The sequence below is a fragment of the Lepidochelys kempii genome, chromosome 2 (genome assembly GCF_965140285.1).
Source record: "Lepidochelys kempii isolate rLepKem1 chromosome 2, rLepKem1.hap1, whole genome shotgun sequence".
Classification (NCBI taxonomy): Eukaryota; Metazoa; Chordata; order Testudines; family Cheloniidae; genus Lepidochelys; species Lepidochelys kempii.
The window spans coordinates 100,147,601-100,168,201 of NC_136381.1; the positions used below are offsets into that span (position 1 = coordinate 100,147,601).

The 20,601-nt window shown below is 41.3% G+C and overlaps 1 protein-coding gene across 2 annotated transcripts in view; it reads right to left on the reverse strand.

Moving 5' to 3' along the window:
* The window catches only part of LOC140906883 (lysine--tRNA ligase), a 38,452-nt gene that overhangs the window by 7,958 nt on the left and 9,893 nt on the right, over nt 1–20,601 (reverse strand). The window contains exons 3-12 of one of the 2 annotated variants that reach the window (XM_073331762.2): nt 17,957–18,122; nt 15,637–15,730; nt 14,021–14,207; nt 12,489–12,614; nt 8,711–8,830; nt 7,673–7,835; nt 7,084–7,257; nt 3,408–3,493; nt 2,275–2,360; nt 1,267–1,393 (exon numbers count right to left, since the gene is read on the reverse strand). In XM_073331762.2, coding sequence (XP_073187863.1) covers nt 1,267–1,393; nt 2,275–2,360; nt 3,408–3,493; nt 7,084–7,257; nt 7,673–7,835; nt 8,711–8,830; nt 12,489–12,614; nt 14,021–14,207; nt 15,637–15,730; nt 17,957–18,122 — 1,329 coding nt within the window. The remainder of the gene's footprint in view (nt 1–1,266; nt 1,394–2,274; nt 2,361–3,407; nt 3,494–7,083; nt 7,258–7,672; nt 7,836–8,710; nt 8,831–12,488; nt 12,615–14,020; nt 14,208–15,636; nt 15,731–17,956; nt 18,123–20,601) is intronic. The other variant, XM_073331763.2, reaches the window with a different exon arrangement.

The following is a 20,601-nucleotide window of genomic DNA, read 5'->3' on the forward strand; positions in this document are numbered from 1 at the left end:
TGGGTGGCTGTTGTCTGTCTCTCTCTCCTTGACCAAGTCACAGTTGTGTAGCAGAGCTGCAGTCCTTCTGGAGCTGTATAAACATGTTCTTCAAATAGACCTACAATTAGCTTCTCCCCATGACAAAGAAGATCCTTAAAAAAATATATCATCACCTTAGCAGCAGCTCAGAAGGGCAGAGATTTGGTTGTGACTTATGAGTGAATTATTCCTTAGGCTGATGATGGCAGGATACAAGATGGTCATTCACTATAGGAAAACCTGGCTTAAAATTCAGCTGTAGCGGAGCTCTGACAAACATTTTCAAACCTGTGGGGCAGAAGCCCAAAGCCTCCAGGAAATACTCTGAGAATTTAAGCGCTGAGGAAGGCCTTCTGCTAGACAATTCACCATGTAATACTAGTTACTTTCCAGCTCGCTAAAGTGTCCTTGGTGAGGCTGTTTGAGCAGGGAGGATTCTTAATCCCTGGATGTAAAGTTAGGAGATAGTTCAGGCACTTCCATAGAGCAGACTTAACTGAGGAAATAGACAAGGCATCCAGATGGTTGTACACTCAGTCAGCACACTCCACCTCCAAGTCTCAGAATGGAAATGTGAGCCAAATGCAGCATCATGTGGGAAGGTCACACAAATACAGTATAGCTAGGAAGTCAAAAAGCTCAATATGATTTCTGCTGTGGACCCCTTAAAAAAAAAAGTAACTGGTAATGAGTGTCATGGGCCAAAAACATTCTGAAGAACTGACTAAGCACTACATTTAAACCTTCCCTTTGCAGCCAGTCACGAACTAGAAGCATTGGTACTAGCAAGAGAAAGAAAAAAAAATAGAAATTGAACATTTCTCTTTATAATTTGGGTTGTTAGAGAAAACCACTTTCCTGCCTTCTGAAAAAAGCTCATAACATGCTAAATAAATGTAGACAAAAATGTCTGTGGATGTGAAAAGAAAACCCATCTTTAACCATGCTTCTGTAATACCACAGGGTTTTAAAAGTCAGACAGATGACAAAAGATTCAAAGGATTTTTTAAATTATATCTTACCCAAACCCAATTGAAAGCAGATGAACGTTTAGATGAAAGCCTCCTCTGAGTTAAGTGCAGCAAATTTAGCCCAAACAATAATTCAGCTGCAGTGCAGAGAACATAGATCAGTTCAGCATTTGGCTCAACAACATATTGCCCTGTGGCTGTTAATTTTCAAGGCAAGAGCTTGCGTACATTGCTGTTTTAGTTCATATAGTGTTGTAATTTTGAAAGATGTTACCTTCGATTGGTCCTTAAAAAGCTCTCTCTGCCTCACTGGATCATTGAGCTCAGTGTAAGCATTGCAAATCTCCTTCTCCATCACAAAGAGTTCAAAACGTTCACTCAGGCCTGTCTGTGAACGATGCCTGGTTAGAAAGACAAATCATGTGACACAATTTAACATTTTGGTGTCCTGCTGCAGATCAGGATCAAAAATTGCAATGAAGAGTTCAACCCATACAAACAATTTAGGGTTTTGACTTCATTTTCAAACATCTTTCCTCTAGTTCTGTAGAAAGCCACTTAATTATACCATATGCCACTTATTTTCTGAAGTAAAACTATTTCATACTTGTTATTAGAGCTGTGACAAGAAAAAAAAACTCACTACCAGAAAATTAGAGCCAAAACAGTGAAATTGTCATGGAAATTAAACATTTTTTTCTTCCCCTGAAGGAGAGAAAAGTGGTTGTTGCAGGGATGAAAAAGTGCTTGTGAAAATGGCTGTTTCCTCCAGAAAAATGTATCATGGATTATTTAAAATGGACTTTGAGACATATTTGCATCCTGGCCTTAACCAGACTTCCACTTTTGTGCCCTCAGTTTTGTAGGTGCAAATAAGTGTGAGCATAGTACAGGTAACAGACATCTATGTAGCTGGTTTCTGGGAACAATCACCTTACTTTGATATATTAATGCCCTAAATTACATGCACATAAACAATTGTTTGAAAATCTGAGTCCTATGTCCTTACGTACTGTAATTGTGACCGAGTGTGGGTCCATGAAACTAATGTATCTTGATGGGATTCATTTTGCTGGAACTCAAAAACCTCAACTACAGCGGCAGCAGCTGACTAACTTTTATACCATAGTATCACAAAACAATAATGAGAACAGAAGTCATAATTTAGCTTTCAATAGAAAAAACACTGTGACGAATAGATAGCTTTACTGAACCCTGAAATGAATTGAATAAATGGTTAGCTCAAGTTTAAAAATCCAACACTTCCACTGAAGTTACATACCATTTAGCCAGAGGACTCATGATCTGGGGATGGTTGCAAATGAATGTGGGGTTGATGCAGGAAACTTCAATAAACTCACCTACCAACTGCAAAGAGACAGAGGATTCTGTTTTTCCCTTTTACTTGCATTTCATTTTTTTCTCAGTGTCATCTTATTATCCCAGATGGCACCAGTAGGATTTCCATTCATCCCAATATTTGAGAGATTATTCCAATTTTGTCAGGACCAACTAGTTTCAGGGATATTGGCAGGTCCTAAAACCACTTTGAAGGCATATTGGAGTGGACATTGAGTCCAAGCCCACTTTTGGGTCCCATTGGGAGAGGGAAGCTGACAGAAAATATGAGAGGGGATGAAGAGCTATGAGAGTTAACACTGAAAATACATTAAAGCAGTAGTAGAACCAGGAGAACAGAGTTCAAAGACTACTGGGTAGAAAGACTCAAAGATAAGAGTCACTTCACTGTATCAAAGATGGCAGTGAGTCTTCAGAGGATGAGAATGGAGTAAAGACCACACAATTTGATCACTGTGAGTACAGTTGAGGAGAAGTTAAGCTTCAGAAGAAGAGATATCACTATTTCTCCTCAATAGTGGGAACAAAAAGGAAAAAAGAAATCTATAATCCATTCTAATATTTTGAAGTTTTCAAAGCGATCTCAGGCAGTTAAGCACACAACTCACATTTGAAAAACCTCATCTTTAAAAACCCCAGCTCTAATCACTCTAGTTAGTTAGTTACTATATTATAGCATATTATATGCACTATGGTAAACCACAATGTACACACTGTCTAGGCTACTTGGAATGTTGTTAAACATACAGTTGAATACACCAGAATAATTCTGAAATTACTGACATCTATTCAAAGCTAACTAAAACACCACTAAAAGATCTTCTAGAAGAATCGTATGATGAAAATATCTTTGATCTCAGCCAAGTTTTTAATATAAGATATACATCTGTGATTTATATATACAGTATTATATATAAAGAACCATACAGAAATATGAATTGATGTCACCCCAATACACACAGCCTAGCATATTAAGATTTTAAGTATTACATAACCAAACATTGGAAAATGTAGCAAAAATTATACATAAGCGGGGGAAAAAAAATACAAGAAAACCTTATCTAGAAGTCTTGCTGTAGTCCGAGGAGGAGAACATTGGATTCCCTTCTTCAAACATAGCTTGTCAAGGAACTGTTGGGCTTCTGTAAATGAAAATAATTATAACTGTGTGCCAATAAAGGAGCTCAGTTACAAATGAATTTTGTTTGCAGTGGAACAAAAGAAAGGTACATTTCCTCTCAACATTCAGTATCAACTGCTGCTTTCAATTTAAATTTTGACAAACAGAAAAATACAAACTCTGGAAACTGCCCAATAAATAAGCTTGTAATTGTCTCCATAAAGAAGATAGGAACAGGAGCTAGAAAAGCATAGTGTCAGGAAATTTAAAGGTTTCAGAGTAGCAGCCGTGTTAGTCTTTATTAGCAAAAAGAAAAGGAGGACTTGTGGCACCTTAGAGACTAACAAATTTATTTGAGCATAAGCTTTCGTGAGCTACAGCTCACTTCATCGGATGCATTCAGTGGAAAATACAGTGAGGAGATTTATATACACACAGAACATGAAAAAATGAGTGTTACCATACACACTGTAACGAGAGTGATGGTAACACCCATTGTTTCATGTTCTCTATGTATATAAATCTCCCCACTGTATTTTCCACTGAATGCATCTGATGAAGTGAGCTGTAGCTCACGAAAGCTTATGCTCAAATAAATTTGTTAGTCTCTAAGGTGTCACAAGTCCTCCTTTTCTTTTTGAGAAAATTTAAAGTTAGTGAAAAAAGTGTCAGATTTTCAGGCCAGATCTGTCATGTACACACACACAAAAAAAAAAATCTAACCATCCATCCACAGACCAAGGAAATCATAGGCAACAGCTTCCTCCAATTCCCCCCCCACCCCCGCCCCTGTAGAACTCTACCCGAGCGTGGAGGTCAGGGGAGACTGTGTAGGGCAATCTCCACTCCTATTCACTCTTTGTTGAGAATCTCAGCTGAAAGGACAAAGGTGCCAATTAAGATAGCAGTTTCTGCAATACCATATCCTATCCAAAAAGGCTCCAATTTATTCAGATAGGCCACTGCACCACAGTCATCTGATACAGAGACAACTCTCTTCTGTCACTTGGATTCCAGGCTCCATTTGAATCTGTGACTGAGCTGAATGACCCTATACCACATCACTAGTTCCCCAAGACAACTGAATTTCAGGGTTGGTCTTCCCCGCAGTGTTAGCTTGAGCTATAACGTGAGTGTTGCCCCTATCTGACTCCCGCCTATCAACAGAAATCTTAAGCTCCTGTTCTAGCTGGCCCATCAGGGGGGTGGGTTGAAGTCTGAGTGCTGCTGATGCTGGGGCAAGTAATGCTGGGAGGCGGGTAGGCAGAGAACAGCTACTCTGTGCTGCTGATACCAACTGTGCAGTTCATGTGTTATTTCACAGTGAGGCCACTCTCACTAGAGGTAGGCTAACTGGAGAGGCGTTAACACAAGTGTAGATAAGTGGAGCTGTCCTTGCACAATGAGTTAATTCCAATTCTCCTCTAGTTCCAGCATATGGCTCATGTTTCGGCTCCCTCATCTTAAATCACGTCGCCTGCTACATTCTTGAAAATAATAATAATTTACAGAATAATCATGTTTGTCCAACCTCCATTTAGAGCACAACTCCCTTTTATCTGAATCACAATTATGTTCCTCAGCTTTCTTAAGTTGCTGCCCCTAATTTACTTGACCTCCATTTATCCAAATGTGTTGTCCTTGCACTTTTTGGGATATAAACTAGGTTGTACTGCATTTGCAATCTTAATTGTCCAGTGATACCTCTGTGTTCCATTGAAAACTCTAACTTCAGTCATACTGATGTGTTTTAATAGCTCCCATGCATAGACGCTAAACACATGGCTGAATTCATCCTCAGAGTTCTGCTGTGCTTCATTACCGTTATGTGAGGAGAGGAGCTTGAGAGAACTGTAGCTTTGTATTCAATCTGTCCATTAGCCTGCACTTCCTAACACAAGCCAGTTGCAAACGGAGAAATATATCTATCCCCTAGACATGCCCAGTTGCTTTCCTTGCATAACGATGGACATTTAGATCAAGGGCTGTGTACAATTCTTATGTTTCCTTTTACACCACTGCTAGGTCAGAATGTGGGAGAACAAAAGTTAAAAGGGACAGGAAGCAATGACTGAGAATCCCAGGACCGCAACTAGAAAGGTGCTCTTCTGTCAGCAACCTTCCTGTACACCCCACTTACAAGAACCATCTGTATAAGCCATGACTGTTCCTCTCCCCCAGTGTACACTATGTAAGGTATCCTACAAAGACACTTTTCTCTTGTTCCTTATACTCTTCCCAACCACCCCTTCTTTTGCCTGAAGTTCACCTCTTCCCCACTACTCCAGGATTTCTGCCACCTCTCATCATTCCCCCACCATTCTCTAACAGCCACACCTGTATTTCTTCTCTCCCCTCTCATCCAGTGTTCCACCTATTCTTGGTCTTTTCTTTCATCCTTGGCTCACTCCTCTTATCTGCATAAGCTTTTATTCCCCTCCTCCCTCCATTAAATCTCATTGCACATGTGTTTCTATTCAGGTTATTTCACACCAAACACCACTTTTTTTTTTTTTGGCTTAAAGAGTTAGCTCTGAACAGAGAAACATCCACCAAATGCTTCTAATAGAAGGAGGAAAGCAGTGTGAGCAAATAGCAGAAACTATTAACACCTCCTCCACTGGCTGGCGTCTGGGAACTCTTAGCAGTGTTCACCAGCATCTCAAAATTTGTTTCACAGGAAAAATTCTAAGAAGAATTGCTATTCCCTTTAGAGCCAGAAGCATGTGTCAAATAAGATGCACTGAGGAAGCTCCTCTTTCTTTTCCCTTTATTGGGGTCTGGGATCCCTGCCCAAGAATATCACCTCATTCCTACCCAGGAGTTGGACTCCCCTGGCAGGAAGCCAGCTACTTCTTCATTCCTGCCTTGTGGCTCCTCTTCCACAGGGTTGGAATAAAGAGCCCCCTAATCAGAGTCCTCATATAGATATAGGTTACTTCACATAACATACACTGGTATGTATTCCTGATGCTACACCCTGGAGTGGACAGGAAGTAATTCATGCTAATATAATCATGCAAATTAAACGTGTGTGTTTGTGCAACCATATAAAAACCTTTTTACATTACTAAATCACTTTTCTTTAACACCAGAATAGCAACTCATCCCTTACTGAGGCCTATTCATATGCCAGGCCTGGCATGTTTGTAGTCAGTAATTTTTCACTGCAATACGAAAGTGTTCTCACATTTCCATCATTTAAATACAGTGGAACCAATTTTGCTCAAACTTTAAAAAAAAAAATCATCTTTGGGCTGAAAGCAGAGAATAGAACATTCCTGTATCAAAGGAATATTCAAGAGAAAGGTGTAAATAAGTGGGGGGAAAGGGACTCTAAATGGAAAACCATACACTTTATGATAAATATTGGTATTAAGGTAGAGACACACACAGAGACTTCTTTCCTCACCATAGAGGTGAAACTTAACCAGGATGTGAAATATACTGTAACAGGAAGCGAGAGAATATCATGCAATTCCAAATCCTGTGAGACAAAAATTTCTTTACTGATCATTGAAATGTCAAATAACTTTAAAATGAAAATGTTTTACTACTTAATTCATTACACCATTCAAAATCCAGAGACAAGCCCGGACAGATTTAATGTACCCTTAGTATCCAGACTTTCTGGTGCTGGCATTTTTTCTCCGGTGACTTTCTCCAATTCTTCCATCATTCTCACTCGTTTAAAAGGAGGACTGAAGTCAATTTCTACTGCCTTTCCCTCAGGGCCATCCGGATGGTAAGTGATCTTGTAGTCACCTGTCACATGCTTCACCATGCCTTAGGGTAAGTAAAATGTGAGGTGTCAGAGAAGTCATCTTAACCTGATTGAATTCCTGGACTTTTACACAAGCAGCTGCAGTATAATTTGCAACATATTGTCTGGTATCTCTTGATCAGAACAGAGATTACCTGATAATTATATACAGCAATTTATTTGCAAGAGGGAAACCAGGGAAATTTTTCTCCTGTCCCCTCAGATCTTGTTCCCTGGGTCTAATTATTCAATATTATCCAATCAAGAATGTATTATCCCCCCTCCTCCCCTTTATATTTGTCAATTGCTTGCATTTTTATTTGGGAAATAACAGTTATGTACATTTTCCCACAGCTTTATTGTCTTTGAGCGTCACCCAACCCAAACCATTGAAGTTACTCATTAGCGAATGTATACAATCATCACCCAAGGACATACCTGACAGCAGCTGTTCAGTGATGTCCATGAGATCATTATAATCTGCATAAGCCATGTAGAATTCACACGTAGTGAATTCTGGATTGTGGGTTTGATCAATTCCTTCATTTCTGAACTGACGTCCAACTTCATATACCCTCTCCAGACCTCCAACTACTAGCATCTGGGAAAAAGATCCAGATATTCCCTAGTGACTTTCTTCTCTGGGGTGATAGGGGGAAGAGGATGGGGGGGAGGGGGGAAAATAATTCTACATTACAAGTGTCTAACAATGGATGATTAGCCATACTATTCACCATATGTTAGGTGAAACAGTATATATGGGGATGTGATCTTTGCCAGTTTTTCCTGCCAATTCTGTATTGCAGTCCTTCATTGAAATAATAAGAGCCAGCCAGTCTTGCAAGCCCTCTGTATATGCAACTCCCAGTGACTGCCTGTTGCTTTCCAATGGCTGGTTTGCTGTGGAAGAGGATTTACAGAAGGGGAGTCCTTAGTATTTGGGACTGAGAACCAATATATAAAACACAATCTAAACCCACTTTTTTTAAGAGATGTTTTGCAATTGGCAGGTATTTGCTTTTCTTAAGTATAAATGAACTGCAAATGTTACAGGCAGATCCATGAAGACTTGGGTAGCTTTAAATCATGCTGCAGCACCAGTGTGAGAGATATGATTCAATAACTCCTACCTATCCACAGAGGAATGACACTGATTCCTAAGCCAAATGGATATACTTAGTCATCACAGAACATTTCCAGAACAATCCGTCATTGCCAGCAGTACAATTTTTATTCATTTACATATATATTAAAAACATTAGTAATCTACTTACCTGTGAGAACCTCTTGATAGCTAGAAAATGAAGGCTATGTAATTCGTATAAAAGAATGCAAGTTTTTGGGCTTAACCTGTGTATAGTATTATACAGACAACGCTAGAATGCAAAAATATATGGACAATCTTGTCCTGTGGGAAAGTGAGAGCATTGCATATCATTGTTAGGCACATAAGCAGACATCATACAGTTGCTGCACCTTGTGGTATAGTTCAGGAGCTATCCTCATATACAAGTCCATGTTGAGGTCATTGTGATGTGTGATAAAAGGTTTGGCTGCTGCACCACCTGCTACCATGTTCATCATGGGAGTCTCCACCTTTAAAAGAAGAAAGAGCTTAGATGTCTTTCTAAAAGATATTCTGAAGCTCAAAACAGAAGTTATTGGCTTGATGCAGGAAATATTGGGTGATGTTCTATGGCCGGTGTTATATACAGGGAGTTGCACTAAATGACCATAATGGTCCCTTCTTGCCTTAAAGACTTAGGCTCAGAGACTATCAGGGTTGGAAGGGACCTCAGGAGATCTAGTCCAACCCCCTGCTCAAATCACGGCCAATCCCCAATTTTTTCCCCAGATCCCTAAATGGCCCCCTCAAGGATTGAACTCACAACCTTGGGTTTAGCAGGCCAATGCTCAAACCACTGAGCTATCCCTCCCCCTTATGAAAGAGCAATTCCCCTACAACATGCCGAGCAGATAAGAAGCACAAGGATGAACTAGAGACAGACAGACAGCCATTTAGATTGGAAACACATTACATTTTTCCACATGGATGCTTTAATGGGAGTTTGAGTTCAGCCTATTATAGTCAAGAAATAGATTAACTCTTCTAAACCATAATCTGTAAAAAGAGAGAAAAGTACAGTAACATCAGCGATACAAAATGATTCTCACCAATATTGCCACTAGTTTATACTAAAAAGCAACCCTCCCCCAAAATGATTTGTCCTAATCATGACTCTTTTATTCACAAAAGTAAAAGGTGAATTTCTCACCCGCAGAAAGAAACTGTTCATGTTTTTTCTGTAAATGTGCCAAATTCCTGACAGCACAAATCCACATTTTTGAATTTTGCACTAAAAAAAATGGCGTTGAAGGCCAAGATGTAAGGGGGCGGGAAGTAGAGACTTTTCAGTTGCAAGCACAATATTCTAGAACACGGTCACAGACGAGGACAGGACAAGACCCAGCTTCACTCTTTTTCTGATCCAGTACATTCTTAAGTACATGTGTAACTAAGCATTCAAGTAGAAGTAAGTATTGGCTTCAGAGGGACTACTCACAAGTTTGAATTTACACGTGTTTTTAAGTCTGTGCTGGATGAGGCCCTATATTCAGGTAACACTATAAGATGCATCTTTTTTGTTAGAACATCCCAAAAAAGAATCAGAATGGAAGAAAATTCAGTGGCACACTCAGAACTATTATCTTGGTCAGGGGTGGGCAAACTTTTTGGCCCAAGGGCCACATATGGAATTTGTATGGCAGGCCATGAATGCTCATGAAATTGGGGGTTGGGGTGTGGGCTCTTGCTGGGAGTGAAGGCTCTGGGGTGGGGCCAGAAATGAAGAGTTCACAGGGTGGGAGGGGACTCCAGGCAAGGCTGGGGATGAGGGGTTCGGAGGTGGGGGTGGGGGAGATCAGTCTTTAAACCATGATTTGTGGACTTCAATAGCTCAGATATAAGTGAGAGGTTTATCGCAGGAATGGGTGGGTGAGATTCTCTGGCCTGCGTTGTGCAGGAGGTCAGACTAGATGATCATAATGGTCCTTTCTGACCTTAATATCTATGAATCAGGGGTGCAGGCTCTGGGTGCCACTTACCTCAAGCAGCTCCCAGAAGCAGCGGCATGTCCCCCCTCCAGCTCCTACATGGAGGCACAGCCAGACGGCTCTGCACACTGCCCTGTCTGCAGGCGCTTGGGGTGGGGGCAATGTACGAAGCCCCGTGGCTGTCCCTACATGTAGGAGCTGGAGGGGGGACATGCTGCTGCTTCCAGGAGCTGTGCGGAGCAGACCCTGCTCCCCAGTGGGAGCGCGAGGGCCGGATTAAAATGTCTGGAGGGCCGGATGTGGCCCCCGGGCTATAGTTTGCCCACCCCTGATCTTGGTGATTAGAACTAGAAAAAGATACAGACTTGTCTTGGGGTAACATTTTCAGAAGTGCCTAAAGATGTGTCGACATTGCATCTGGGAGGTGCGATTCCTAGCATGAGTAGACAGACTTGCACTAGAGCCCTAAAAATGGCCGTGTGGATGTTGCAGCGCAGGCAATGACTTGGGCTAGCTAGCCAAGCTCAGAGCCAGGGCTGGGAAGGCTTGGACTCAGGTGTCTAGCTCAAGCACACGCCGCAACTTCCACACTCCTATTTTTAGTGTGCTAGCTGGAGCTGAGCTAGTGTTACTTTTACTCACCAGGAATCCCACCTCCCAGACCTATGCTAACTGATTTAGGATTAGAGCTGGTTGGAAAGTCTAACAGAACGTTGTTGCAATCGGAGAATGCAGATTCATCAAAAATGTTTCACAGAGAAAGGTTGATTTTGATGAAGTAGCAATGGTACCCAGGTATGGTTCTGTCAGAACTGGGGCCATATTCTGGGTCTAGAATGGGATGAAGCCCAGCCCAGTTCTTCTGACTTCCACTGGCACAGATCACAAAAGACCTCCGAATTGGCACAGTAACTAGATGCGAATTCAGCATAAACTAACAACATGTACAATAACCTTCCAGCAACTAATATCTCTGTATATTCCATTGTGGTATGTTCATTTGAATTAACATGCTGCAAGACAACACTGACAAGATTTTATGTCCATGTTGTTTGAGCATGTGTCCATATACACAATGGAGGCACTTGTTGGGACTCCTTAATTATGTGTTGAGTTTTTAAACATATGCACACATACACAGTGTCAGCTGAGGGGCCCTAAAAACTTGGTGACCCCGAGGGCCACACTGGCAATTTGATGGCAGCCTGGAGACTACATCCAGGCCTGCCCCTACAGTCTTTATTGATTTCAATGTGAGCTTTGCCTGGTAAAGGACATGAATTACAGATCAGTATTTTAGAAACCAAACATACCTACACAATCATCACAGTAACGTGCACTTTAATAAGCAATATCTAACCATATGTCAAGAAAGATTGGTCTTTTTTTGCTTCACCACCGAAGAAAACAGAACCATTTGAAATGAATTTGCATCTGGCTGGGGAATCACTCCTCTCCATGGACCTCTCTTCTATGTATAAGACATGGGGAGTTGGAGGGAAGCTGCAGGCTCCATTTTAGAACTCTGTAGGCCACGCATAGCCTTCAGGCCACACTTTAGGCTTGCTATATATGGCACTATTACCTGCCTTCGAATTTTAAACACCAGGAACAACATGTATCTTTATGGAAGATATAACTGCCTACGAATCACCAATCAAACATACTTCGATTCATTTAGCATGTGAATATCCTTCACTTAGTTATTCAGATCAGTGCAAATCAAGCCTTTTCCAGTAATGAACAAGATACTTTTTATACCATGTAAGATGGTGTGATCTAGAGGAAGGAGGACAGAAATGGAGTCAGGAGATACTGGCCTTGGGCGAGTCATTTAACCATTCTCTCTTAGTATCACCCCCTAAAGCATGGAGAATAGTTACCCACCTACCTCTGAGGAGTGTTGTGAGAATTAATGTCTGTACAGTGCTTTGAACACATATGCTAAAGTCTTCAAAAGCAGCTAATGATTTTGGGTGCTCAACTTGACACACCTTGAGAGAGATTGATTTTCAGGAAGCGCTGAGCATCCTGCAGCTGAAAACGAGACCCATTAAACATGTCTCAGGTTGAGTGAGCACCCAGAATCATGCATCACTTTTGAAAGCCTTGGCCATTAAAATATTAAAGTATCTGAATAATTATGAAACATGTCATAACATAATGCAACCATCACATCAATCATCTTCTCAGGCTGTACCTCAAGAAATCCAAGATTATCCAGGAAGTTTCGTAAGTAAGTGATAATTTTACTCCTGGTAATAAACTTCTGCCTCACAGAGTCATTCATGATCAAGTCTAAGTAACGTTGACGGTATCTGGTTTCCTACAAAGAATCACAAAAAATGATAATATAGATACTGATGAAGCACTGTATCCAGCTATTAAACCAACATTCAAAATTAAATCAAAATTACTACATAGTATGCATTTCTTTTGATTCAGATATTTCCCTCAGTAGGAAGAATAACCTGCATTCCTATTCCAGAAAGGAGCGAGAAGAAAGCAGATGTTATGACCTGCCAAACAGAAATCCAAATTAAAAAATAAAATCCCACATTTTTTTTTAAAATGAAGTTTATGTTTCAGTTTAACTGTCCCAAATTCTTCCTTTTGAAACATAACATTAACCAAGTGTAAAAAAAACAACACAGGGATGTATTTGTGGTCTAAGCATCAGCCTTGGCATACCTAGACTCCCTTGAACTGTAGATTCAAATTAGGCAAGTCTGACTCAGCCTTCACAGTAAGTATATTGAGTGCCATGAAGAACTCTGAGATGGGATCTTTTTGGGTACTGTAGCAAGCTTCATTTGGGGGCCATCAGGCCTAGTGGTCAGGCCATGGCCAAATTCTCTCTCTCTCCGAGTCTTGGGACTATTGTTCTGGGCAGTCCAGAGGGCCCAGCAGCCAAGTCACAGTTCATTGTCCCCTGAAGTCCTCTGGGATCTCTCAGGTGGCTGAGGGAGAAGGGAAGTATAGGGGGACCTAGGCCCTCATTCTCCACCATGTCCTATCTGGGGGCTCAAGGGGAGAGAGGATGGGGTGGCTCTATCCCTTCTGGCTGCCAATCCAGATTAGCCTCCTCTGGGCTGCTTTCTACCTTCACTGCAAGCAGAAGGCTGGGGCCATGCCCCAAACTGAAGGGAAAACAAAAAGTCTCAATAATTCAGAGCCCCAGATGGTGGGAGATGGGGCCTTCCCAACTCAGAGTCCAGTTGTTGCTCCTAGTCAAAGAAAAGGGGGGGGGAGGTGGGAAGGGGGTGTCAGGCTTCCAGCCAAGTCTTACTCACAGAGTTTCGTCCTTTCCCTGTTGATTGCTCTGCCTCAGTGGATACAGTCTGTCTGCCTTCCTTTAGGCTGCCCCTGGCCCCCCACACTCTATCAGCTTTGTTTGGAAATAACTGCCCAAATATCCTTGTATAAAATTGCCCCTTCCCTCTCTGTACAAGCTGGCTTCTGCCCTCCCGCACTCCAGTAGTGGCTGAAATTCAGTAATGGTGTTTGCATGCATATTCTTCATAAAGCATTTTGTGGCAGTTTGGGCTGAAAAGTGTTATATTAATTCAAGGTATGATAATGAGATCCATAGCTTTTTGTTTAAACTGTACAGACAAAAACAGGCCAACATGAATTTACCTGTACAAAAGAACCTAAAGTAAATCCCATGGAACAATTGCTTCCAGGCAGCTACTGATGGGCTCCCCAGCCATTGTCCCTGACTGAAGTTACCTGATCTTTGAATCCATAATGAAGATGAGGCAGCATATGCAAACATGGTGACAGCAGCGTTATTTCTGTAGCTATGATGCTAAGTTCTCCATGCTTGGTTCGCCCAGGATATCCCAAAACTCCTATGATGTCTCCTCGCCGCAGCTTATCTATGGTCTTAGTGAAAAGGTCTTCAGACTTAAAAAATCTGACAAAAAGAAGCAGCTGACTTAGAAATGTAGACTCCTTTCCAAACCATTAGTTTTCTGTCTAAGGTAGAAAATAACTTTTAGCAGTTAGGATAATTTTTTACAAGGATGGTTTTAGTTTAAGATATTTCTTTCTTGATTGAAATATAGTTATTTATGGTTATTGAGGGTAGATATAATAGATTACAATAATAATTTAAATAAAAAGTCACCTAAGTGAAGTACACTATGAATTTACACTAGTAACTAACTGCTTAAATGTGATTGAAAAGATCAGTCAACTTTAACTACACTACCCAAATTTGAATTATATTGCATTTTTTTGCCCCTTGATACTGTAACTATTCAAAAAAAGGATTTCTCCACTAAACCACTGGGTTGGTTAATAGAAATTAAAATCATCATTTTCGGAATGTAAGCAATCAAAAAAATAGATAGACAAGTACAGCAAATAGCCACAAAGATTCTTTCAGATTTTCACATGCATTCACTTTGACTATGTTCACATCCCTTTTGTATTTGCTCTCTGCCAATAGTCTAACATGTTTTCTTGCAGGAATATTTGCCCAACTAGAACATTTTAAGGGAATATTGCAGAAAGCAAATTTCAAATTCCTATTCCCAAGCACACGCCAGAAAACTGGATTTTATAAGAGTCACACTTGCATTCAGGAAACACATCCTCAACTGGGATAAAGCAGCATAGCTCCTTTGACATCCAATGTCTGATTTACCCCAGCTAAGGTGCTACCTCCCCCATATGTGTCCAATCAAAATAGAACATCACAGCAAACAGTTCAAGAACAACAAACACGTTGAAATCTGTTAGAAATCATTTGCTGAATGTTTGCATGCTAAGTGTGAATAAAGGTATAGACCCTAATCTGTTGCTGTAGAATTCATGAACAGAAAAGAGCCAAATAAGACTAACAATTATTCACAACAAATAGTTTGCCCAGCCAAAGAGTAAAAATGCTTAGCCTTTAATTAGGCTATGGTTAGAAGCCCATTGAAGTGAGTGGGGAGACTCATCACATCAGTGTACTTTGGGTCACCCCTATAGAGCTTTATTCCTTTTGAAGCATTGTGCAAATATTAACTAATTAAGCTTCCTAGGAACTGCTGAGCAGCTGCTTGGAAGAGCACCATCAATAAGGGGTTAAAACCACAAAGTTCAGGGTAGTTTGGATCTGGATCTGAATTTTAGGTTTGGACCACAGAAAGGTTTGCTTACTTCTAACACTGAACAAGGAACTCCATTAGAATAAGGTAAACAGCTTTATTCCTAAAGCTACTCTCTCTCTCTTTCTGCTTCACTGCAAAGCTTCTGCCAGCAGCCTTCCCAGGCTCCCTGCAACAGATTTAAAGAAGCAGTGTGTACATGTGTATATATAGGCTCCACATTATTCATAAGTAACATTTACTCACTTAGCATTGGCCATAACTTGTAATTTAAATCCATTTCCCCGGAGATCATAGAAGAAGAGCTTTGCACCAGCAGATCTCTTGGCATGAATTCGTCCTGTAAATAAATAAATAAAATAGAGGGTTTTTTGGTCATTTATCTACAAGCAACCTGCTGGGAGAATTCCATGTCTAGCGACTAACCCGAGTGCTTCAGACCACAGGTGTCTGTATGGATGAGCTGAGGTTATCCAGCCTTTTCTTTCTTTGGACTATTTGATAAGAGAGAGACCATCTCATTGACCCATCTCCCCACCCAGAACCCCAGTTTGGACTACCAGAAAAGGCTCTGTTGAGCACTGGCAATAATCAGAATATAGTTTGAGAACTTATGATGTAGAGTTGCAAAGCCTGAAAATAATTATAGGAGAAGTGTATGTCTAGTGCCACATTCTATTAGACATTAGGATTATTCATAATCACAGAGCAGACTAAGTGCACTTTCCAATCAAGGTGCAGGATTTTGAAATTCTCTGTTCTAATATAGGGCTTGATCTATTTCTTGGATAACTTCAAAGCAAGAGACGATTACAGTGGTTAGCAGCCTCCTGTGAGAGGACACCTGCATGCTCATAGAGAGTTTCAGAGATTCCTCGAAAAATAAAGAAGATTGATATCAGTGACAGACTGTCCGGCTCATGATTTAGAACAAATACACTCTTCCGCACGATACAAAGGAGGCGATACTAGAATCGGTGCAGGTGATGAATGCAGGAATAACTGATCTGCTTCAGATATGACTAACCCAAACCTTCAATCAAAACTGAAGACAAGTTTTTGTTTTGTTTTGGAGTGGGACTTATTTTTTTAAAGGAATTCTCTCTTTTTTGTACCCCTGCACTTCCTGCAGCTGCTCTTAGTTCCAGGGAGGGACCAGTCCGCATGACATGACCAGGGATTGAGTGGAGGACAAAGGTGGCTTAAACTTAATTTTGCATGCCCTTGCCACTGCTAACCTGAGCACTCCTCAGTCACAGTTCAGGATTTGTACCCATAAATCCAGGGAGGGAGGTCAGGTTACTAGGTATGACTCACACCTCAGCTTCAACTCATAAATCCTCCTGCCTCAGGACATAAGGCAACCCCTAACTAAAGTTGGCCATGAAGGAACTTTCCCTGGGGCAAATTATTCTGTAACCATTTTCATTACCATTTTTTCACCTTCCTCTGAAGCAGCTGTTACTGCCAGAAACAGGATACTGACTAGATGGACTACTGATCTCATCCAGTATGACACCTCCTGTGACATTATACTTTAACCATCTGTGCTGACAGCCATGCTTCCCTTCAGTACACAAGCACAATCAAGATGGCAAGGAACACCATGGGGCTGATCCCTATGGGACCATCTCAAAATTCCAGTATCAGTTTATAGTCACTCTCTAGTTAAGATATGCTGTGTAACCTTGGGCAAGTCCTTTAGTCTTTCTTTGCTTCAGTTTCCACAGCTGTAAAATCAGTAGAGTAATACTTACCTACCTCAAAGCAGTTTTATAAAGCTAAATGCATTAGTCTGTGAAGTGTTCGGAGAGTCTCAAATATTATAGAGCTACATATTACTCTAATTAATGTAATGGTTTAAGATAGCGTGGCAGGCATCCAGTTTTTGACCTGAACACCAAGTCGAAAAGGGACCCTGGTGGCTCCGGTCAGCACCGCCATGGGCCGCTAGAAGTCCAGTTGGCGATGCTGGGGGGCTAAGGCAGGCTAGTCCCTACCTATCCTAGCACCGTGCTGCACCCTAGAAGCTGCACCTTAGAGACTAACAAATTTATTTGAGCATAAGCTTCCGTAAGCTATAGCTCACTTCATCAGATGTATATACGTGATGTTGTCATCTGCAACAGTAACAGCAGGTCTCTAAGGATGAAAGACTTAGTAAACTTAACTTCTATTTAAAAGGAAAAAAATATTATGTCCAAGTTTATGTTGTTCCCTGGCTCTCTACCCATTTGCAGAGATTTTCAGATGCTGGTTTTTACAGGCTAAGTCCAAGCTATCTCAGAGACTGCTTGATGCCCAGAACCAGATAGCTTAATGGACATTAGCATTAGAGAAATAGAGTAAAAAGCATGTGGTCCTCTCCAAAATCAGAGCAGATGACATTTTGTTTTACTTTTGTTGTATAGTAGTACATAATCTGAAAAGACACACAATATGACCAAGTAATTGGACCTCATTCAAATGTATGCTCTACTGCAACTCACCCTTCCATATGAACAACTAATAAATAAAATGGGAGCTTTGGGAGCAATTAGAAATTACTACCCTGTCATGTACTAACCTGCCAGAGATAAGTGTTTGTCAGGAAGTTGCTCTCCATTTCCGAGGTAGCTGAATTTGGCAAGGAATTCAGCAAGTGTCGTATCTGCATGGAATTTGTGTGGGTAAGGCTGTTCCCCTTTTTCTTTCAGCTGCTGGACAAAACCACTTCGAATCAAATGGTATAGCTGCAATGAAGATTTGGAGCAGAGTGAAGGACTTACAAATGATCTAGAGTCCAGTGTCAATAGTATAACTTTATATTATGTGCTGCAATATGAACTATTATTATGAGGGGGGCTGGTCGCACCTCCTATTATTAAAGTTCCATGATACTTCTCATTATAAGACCTGGTTTTCAGTTGCTTATAACTTTGCCACACGTTAACTGTTCGGGCTGCAGTTTTCCCGTGCCAAGTGTCTGCCTCAGGCTGAATTGTTTTTTTAAAGATTTTCAGCCAAAATGGTTTGACTGTTTCTGAGAACAAGGCTAGATATTGTTTGGCTAAAACATGTTAAAAAATTCAGATGAGCTTTTCTTTGAAAAGCTATAGTATCCCCATGCTTGGGAGCAGGGAACTAGAAATCTGGCTGCGGGAGGCCTGTGTGTCAGGTATGTGCTATTTGCCATCCCCACAAAAATCTGCCAGAGTGTGGCCAAGTTATAAGCCCTTGAAAAATATTGCCGTTTGTGCATGCTGCTTAGATTTTAGCAGCTACAATTCCCTGCCGATGCGGTCTACACTGGGCATGCTGCAGCCTGGCACGGAGCAGGACTTCCTCTGAACTTGCAGCTCTGGGCTGCCATGGGCTGTGCTGCATCTCCAGTTCCAGACACCGGAACGGAGAACAAGGAACCTGTCTCTCCTGTGCTCTCAGTGACCCCCCTACGTGGCCCAGGCAGCATAGAGGAGGAAGCCATCAGAGTCGATTACACAGGGGAGAAAAGCTGAACCTGCAGGGAGGAAAGTGCAGATGGGGATGGGGAGCTGGGGGGGAGGAGAGACTGGCTTGTCTAAACTTAAAATGCTACAGCAGCGCCGCACAGCATTTCAGTTTAAACGCTACCTATGGTAATGGGAGGATTCTTCCATCAACCTAGCACTGTCTACACGGGGACATAGGTTAGCTTAATTTTGACACTCAAGGCTATGGATTTTTCACACCCCTGAGCGCGGTAGTTACGCCAACCTACTCAGTATAGACTAGGCCAGAGACTCAGAACCAGTTGGAAAGATGTGAGACATGACAGAACTGATGAGGAGCCAGAGTAGATGGGGCCTGGTTGAATCAGGAAATGAAATCAAGAATGGATAGTGAAGAAGGCTGACTGTAGGATCCATGTCTCATTTGTTGCAGACGTTGGAAGGTGTTTAGTGAAAGAGAAAGGACAGTCTCATGGTTAAGGCAGTTGAATGCTGCCCTGGAGGATTGGATTCTATCCCTGCCTCTGCCACAAAGTTCCTGTGTGATTCTGGGTGAATCACTTAAGCCAAACTTTCTCCAAATCAGAAACTCTTAAGAGAACCTACCCAACAATCAGCAATATTCAAAAGCAGGTAAACAAGGAGCAATTTTTTTTTGTCAACTAAAGCTTGACACGCGAAAAGAAGGGTAAACTCTTTGGGGCAGGGATGGTCTTTTATTGTGTGTGCGCGCACACACGGCCCAAAACAATGGGACTCCAATCCCAGACTGAGGCCTGTCAGTGCTACTGTTTAACACAAACAAATAATAAAATCTGTTACATGAAATTGAGAATTATATGGCAACAAGGAGAACTGGTCACCACATGCCTTCCTCCTGCATATGTTACCAAAAACAGGAACTTTCAGCCATCAGCCTCACCCTCCTTGACCGAATACCAAACAAGAAGGATGATAGCAATGTGTTAACTCCACTTCTTTCTGATTCTAGATGATTCCGTGGCCAGTCCCAGTTTACACAGTGGTTTCCAAAGCAGCACAATCAGAAATAATTCTGGGTCCTAAAAATGACCGCTTCTCATATGACAAACTACAAACATTTCAGAAGCTGTAACGAGCTAATCTTGGCAAACTTAACACTAGGGGGTGCGGCTAGCCATTTGTTCTAATACAGGCACAGACATTGACCTCAACTGAGTTATGTCAATTTACACCAGCTGAGAATCTGGCTCATAGTTTCTTAAATGGTAGTTTCAGTTTGGGAGAAATTGAATAATTTATCTTGACATTCTGTCTAGATCTATCCACCCTGCTTCTCTATCCTCATGCTAACTGGAATTTGAAGTGAGACAATATTTGGAGACACAAATTGCTAGATAATAGGGTCTCCATATCACTGAGAAACTCCTTGGCATATACTGATTCAAGGTATTTCTAATTCTGATAAAGATAAGGGATATTGCCATCTACTGGTCTCTTAAGCAAGCTGCACCATGGAATCGCTTTCCTCTGGTAGGTATCTATCCTTTGATCATCATTATTAAACATGTATGTTATAGCCTATTCCTGCTTCCTACTTATTTTAGTAATAAAAGGCCAAATTCTCAGCTGGTGTAAATCAATGGAGCAACACTGATTTAAATCTGTCAAGGATCTGGTTTGAGAGAGAGAGAGAGAGAGAGAGAGAGATCAGATGTCTGAAGTTGGTCTCTGTGTTTTATATACACATAGATAAGCATAC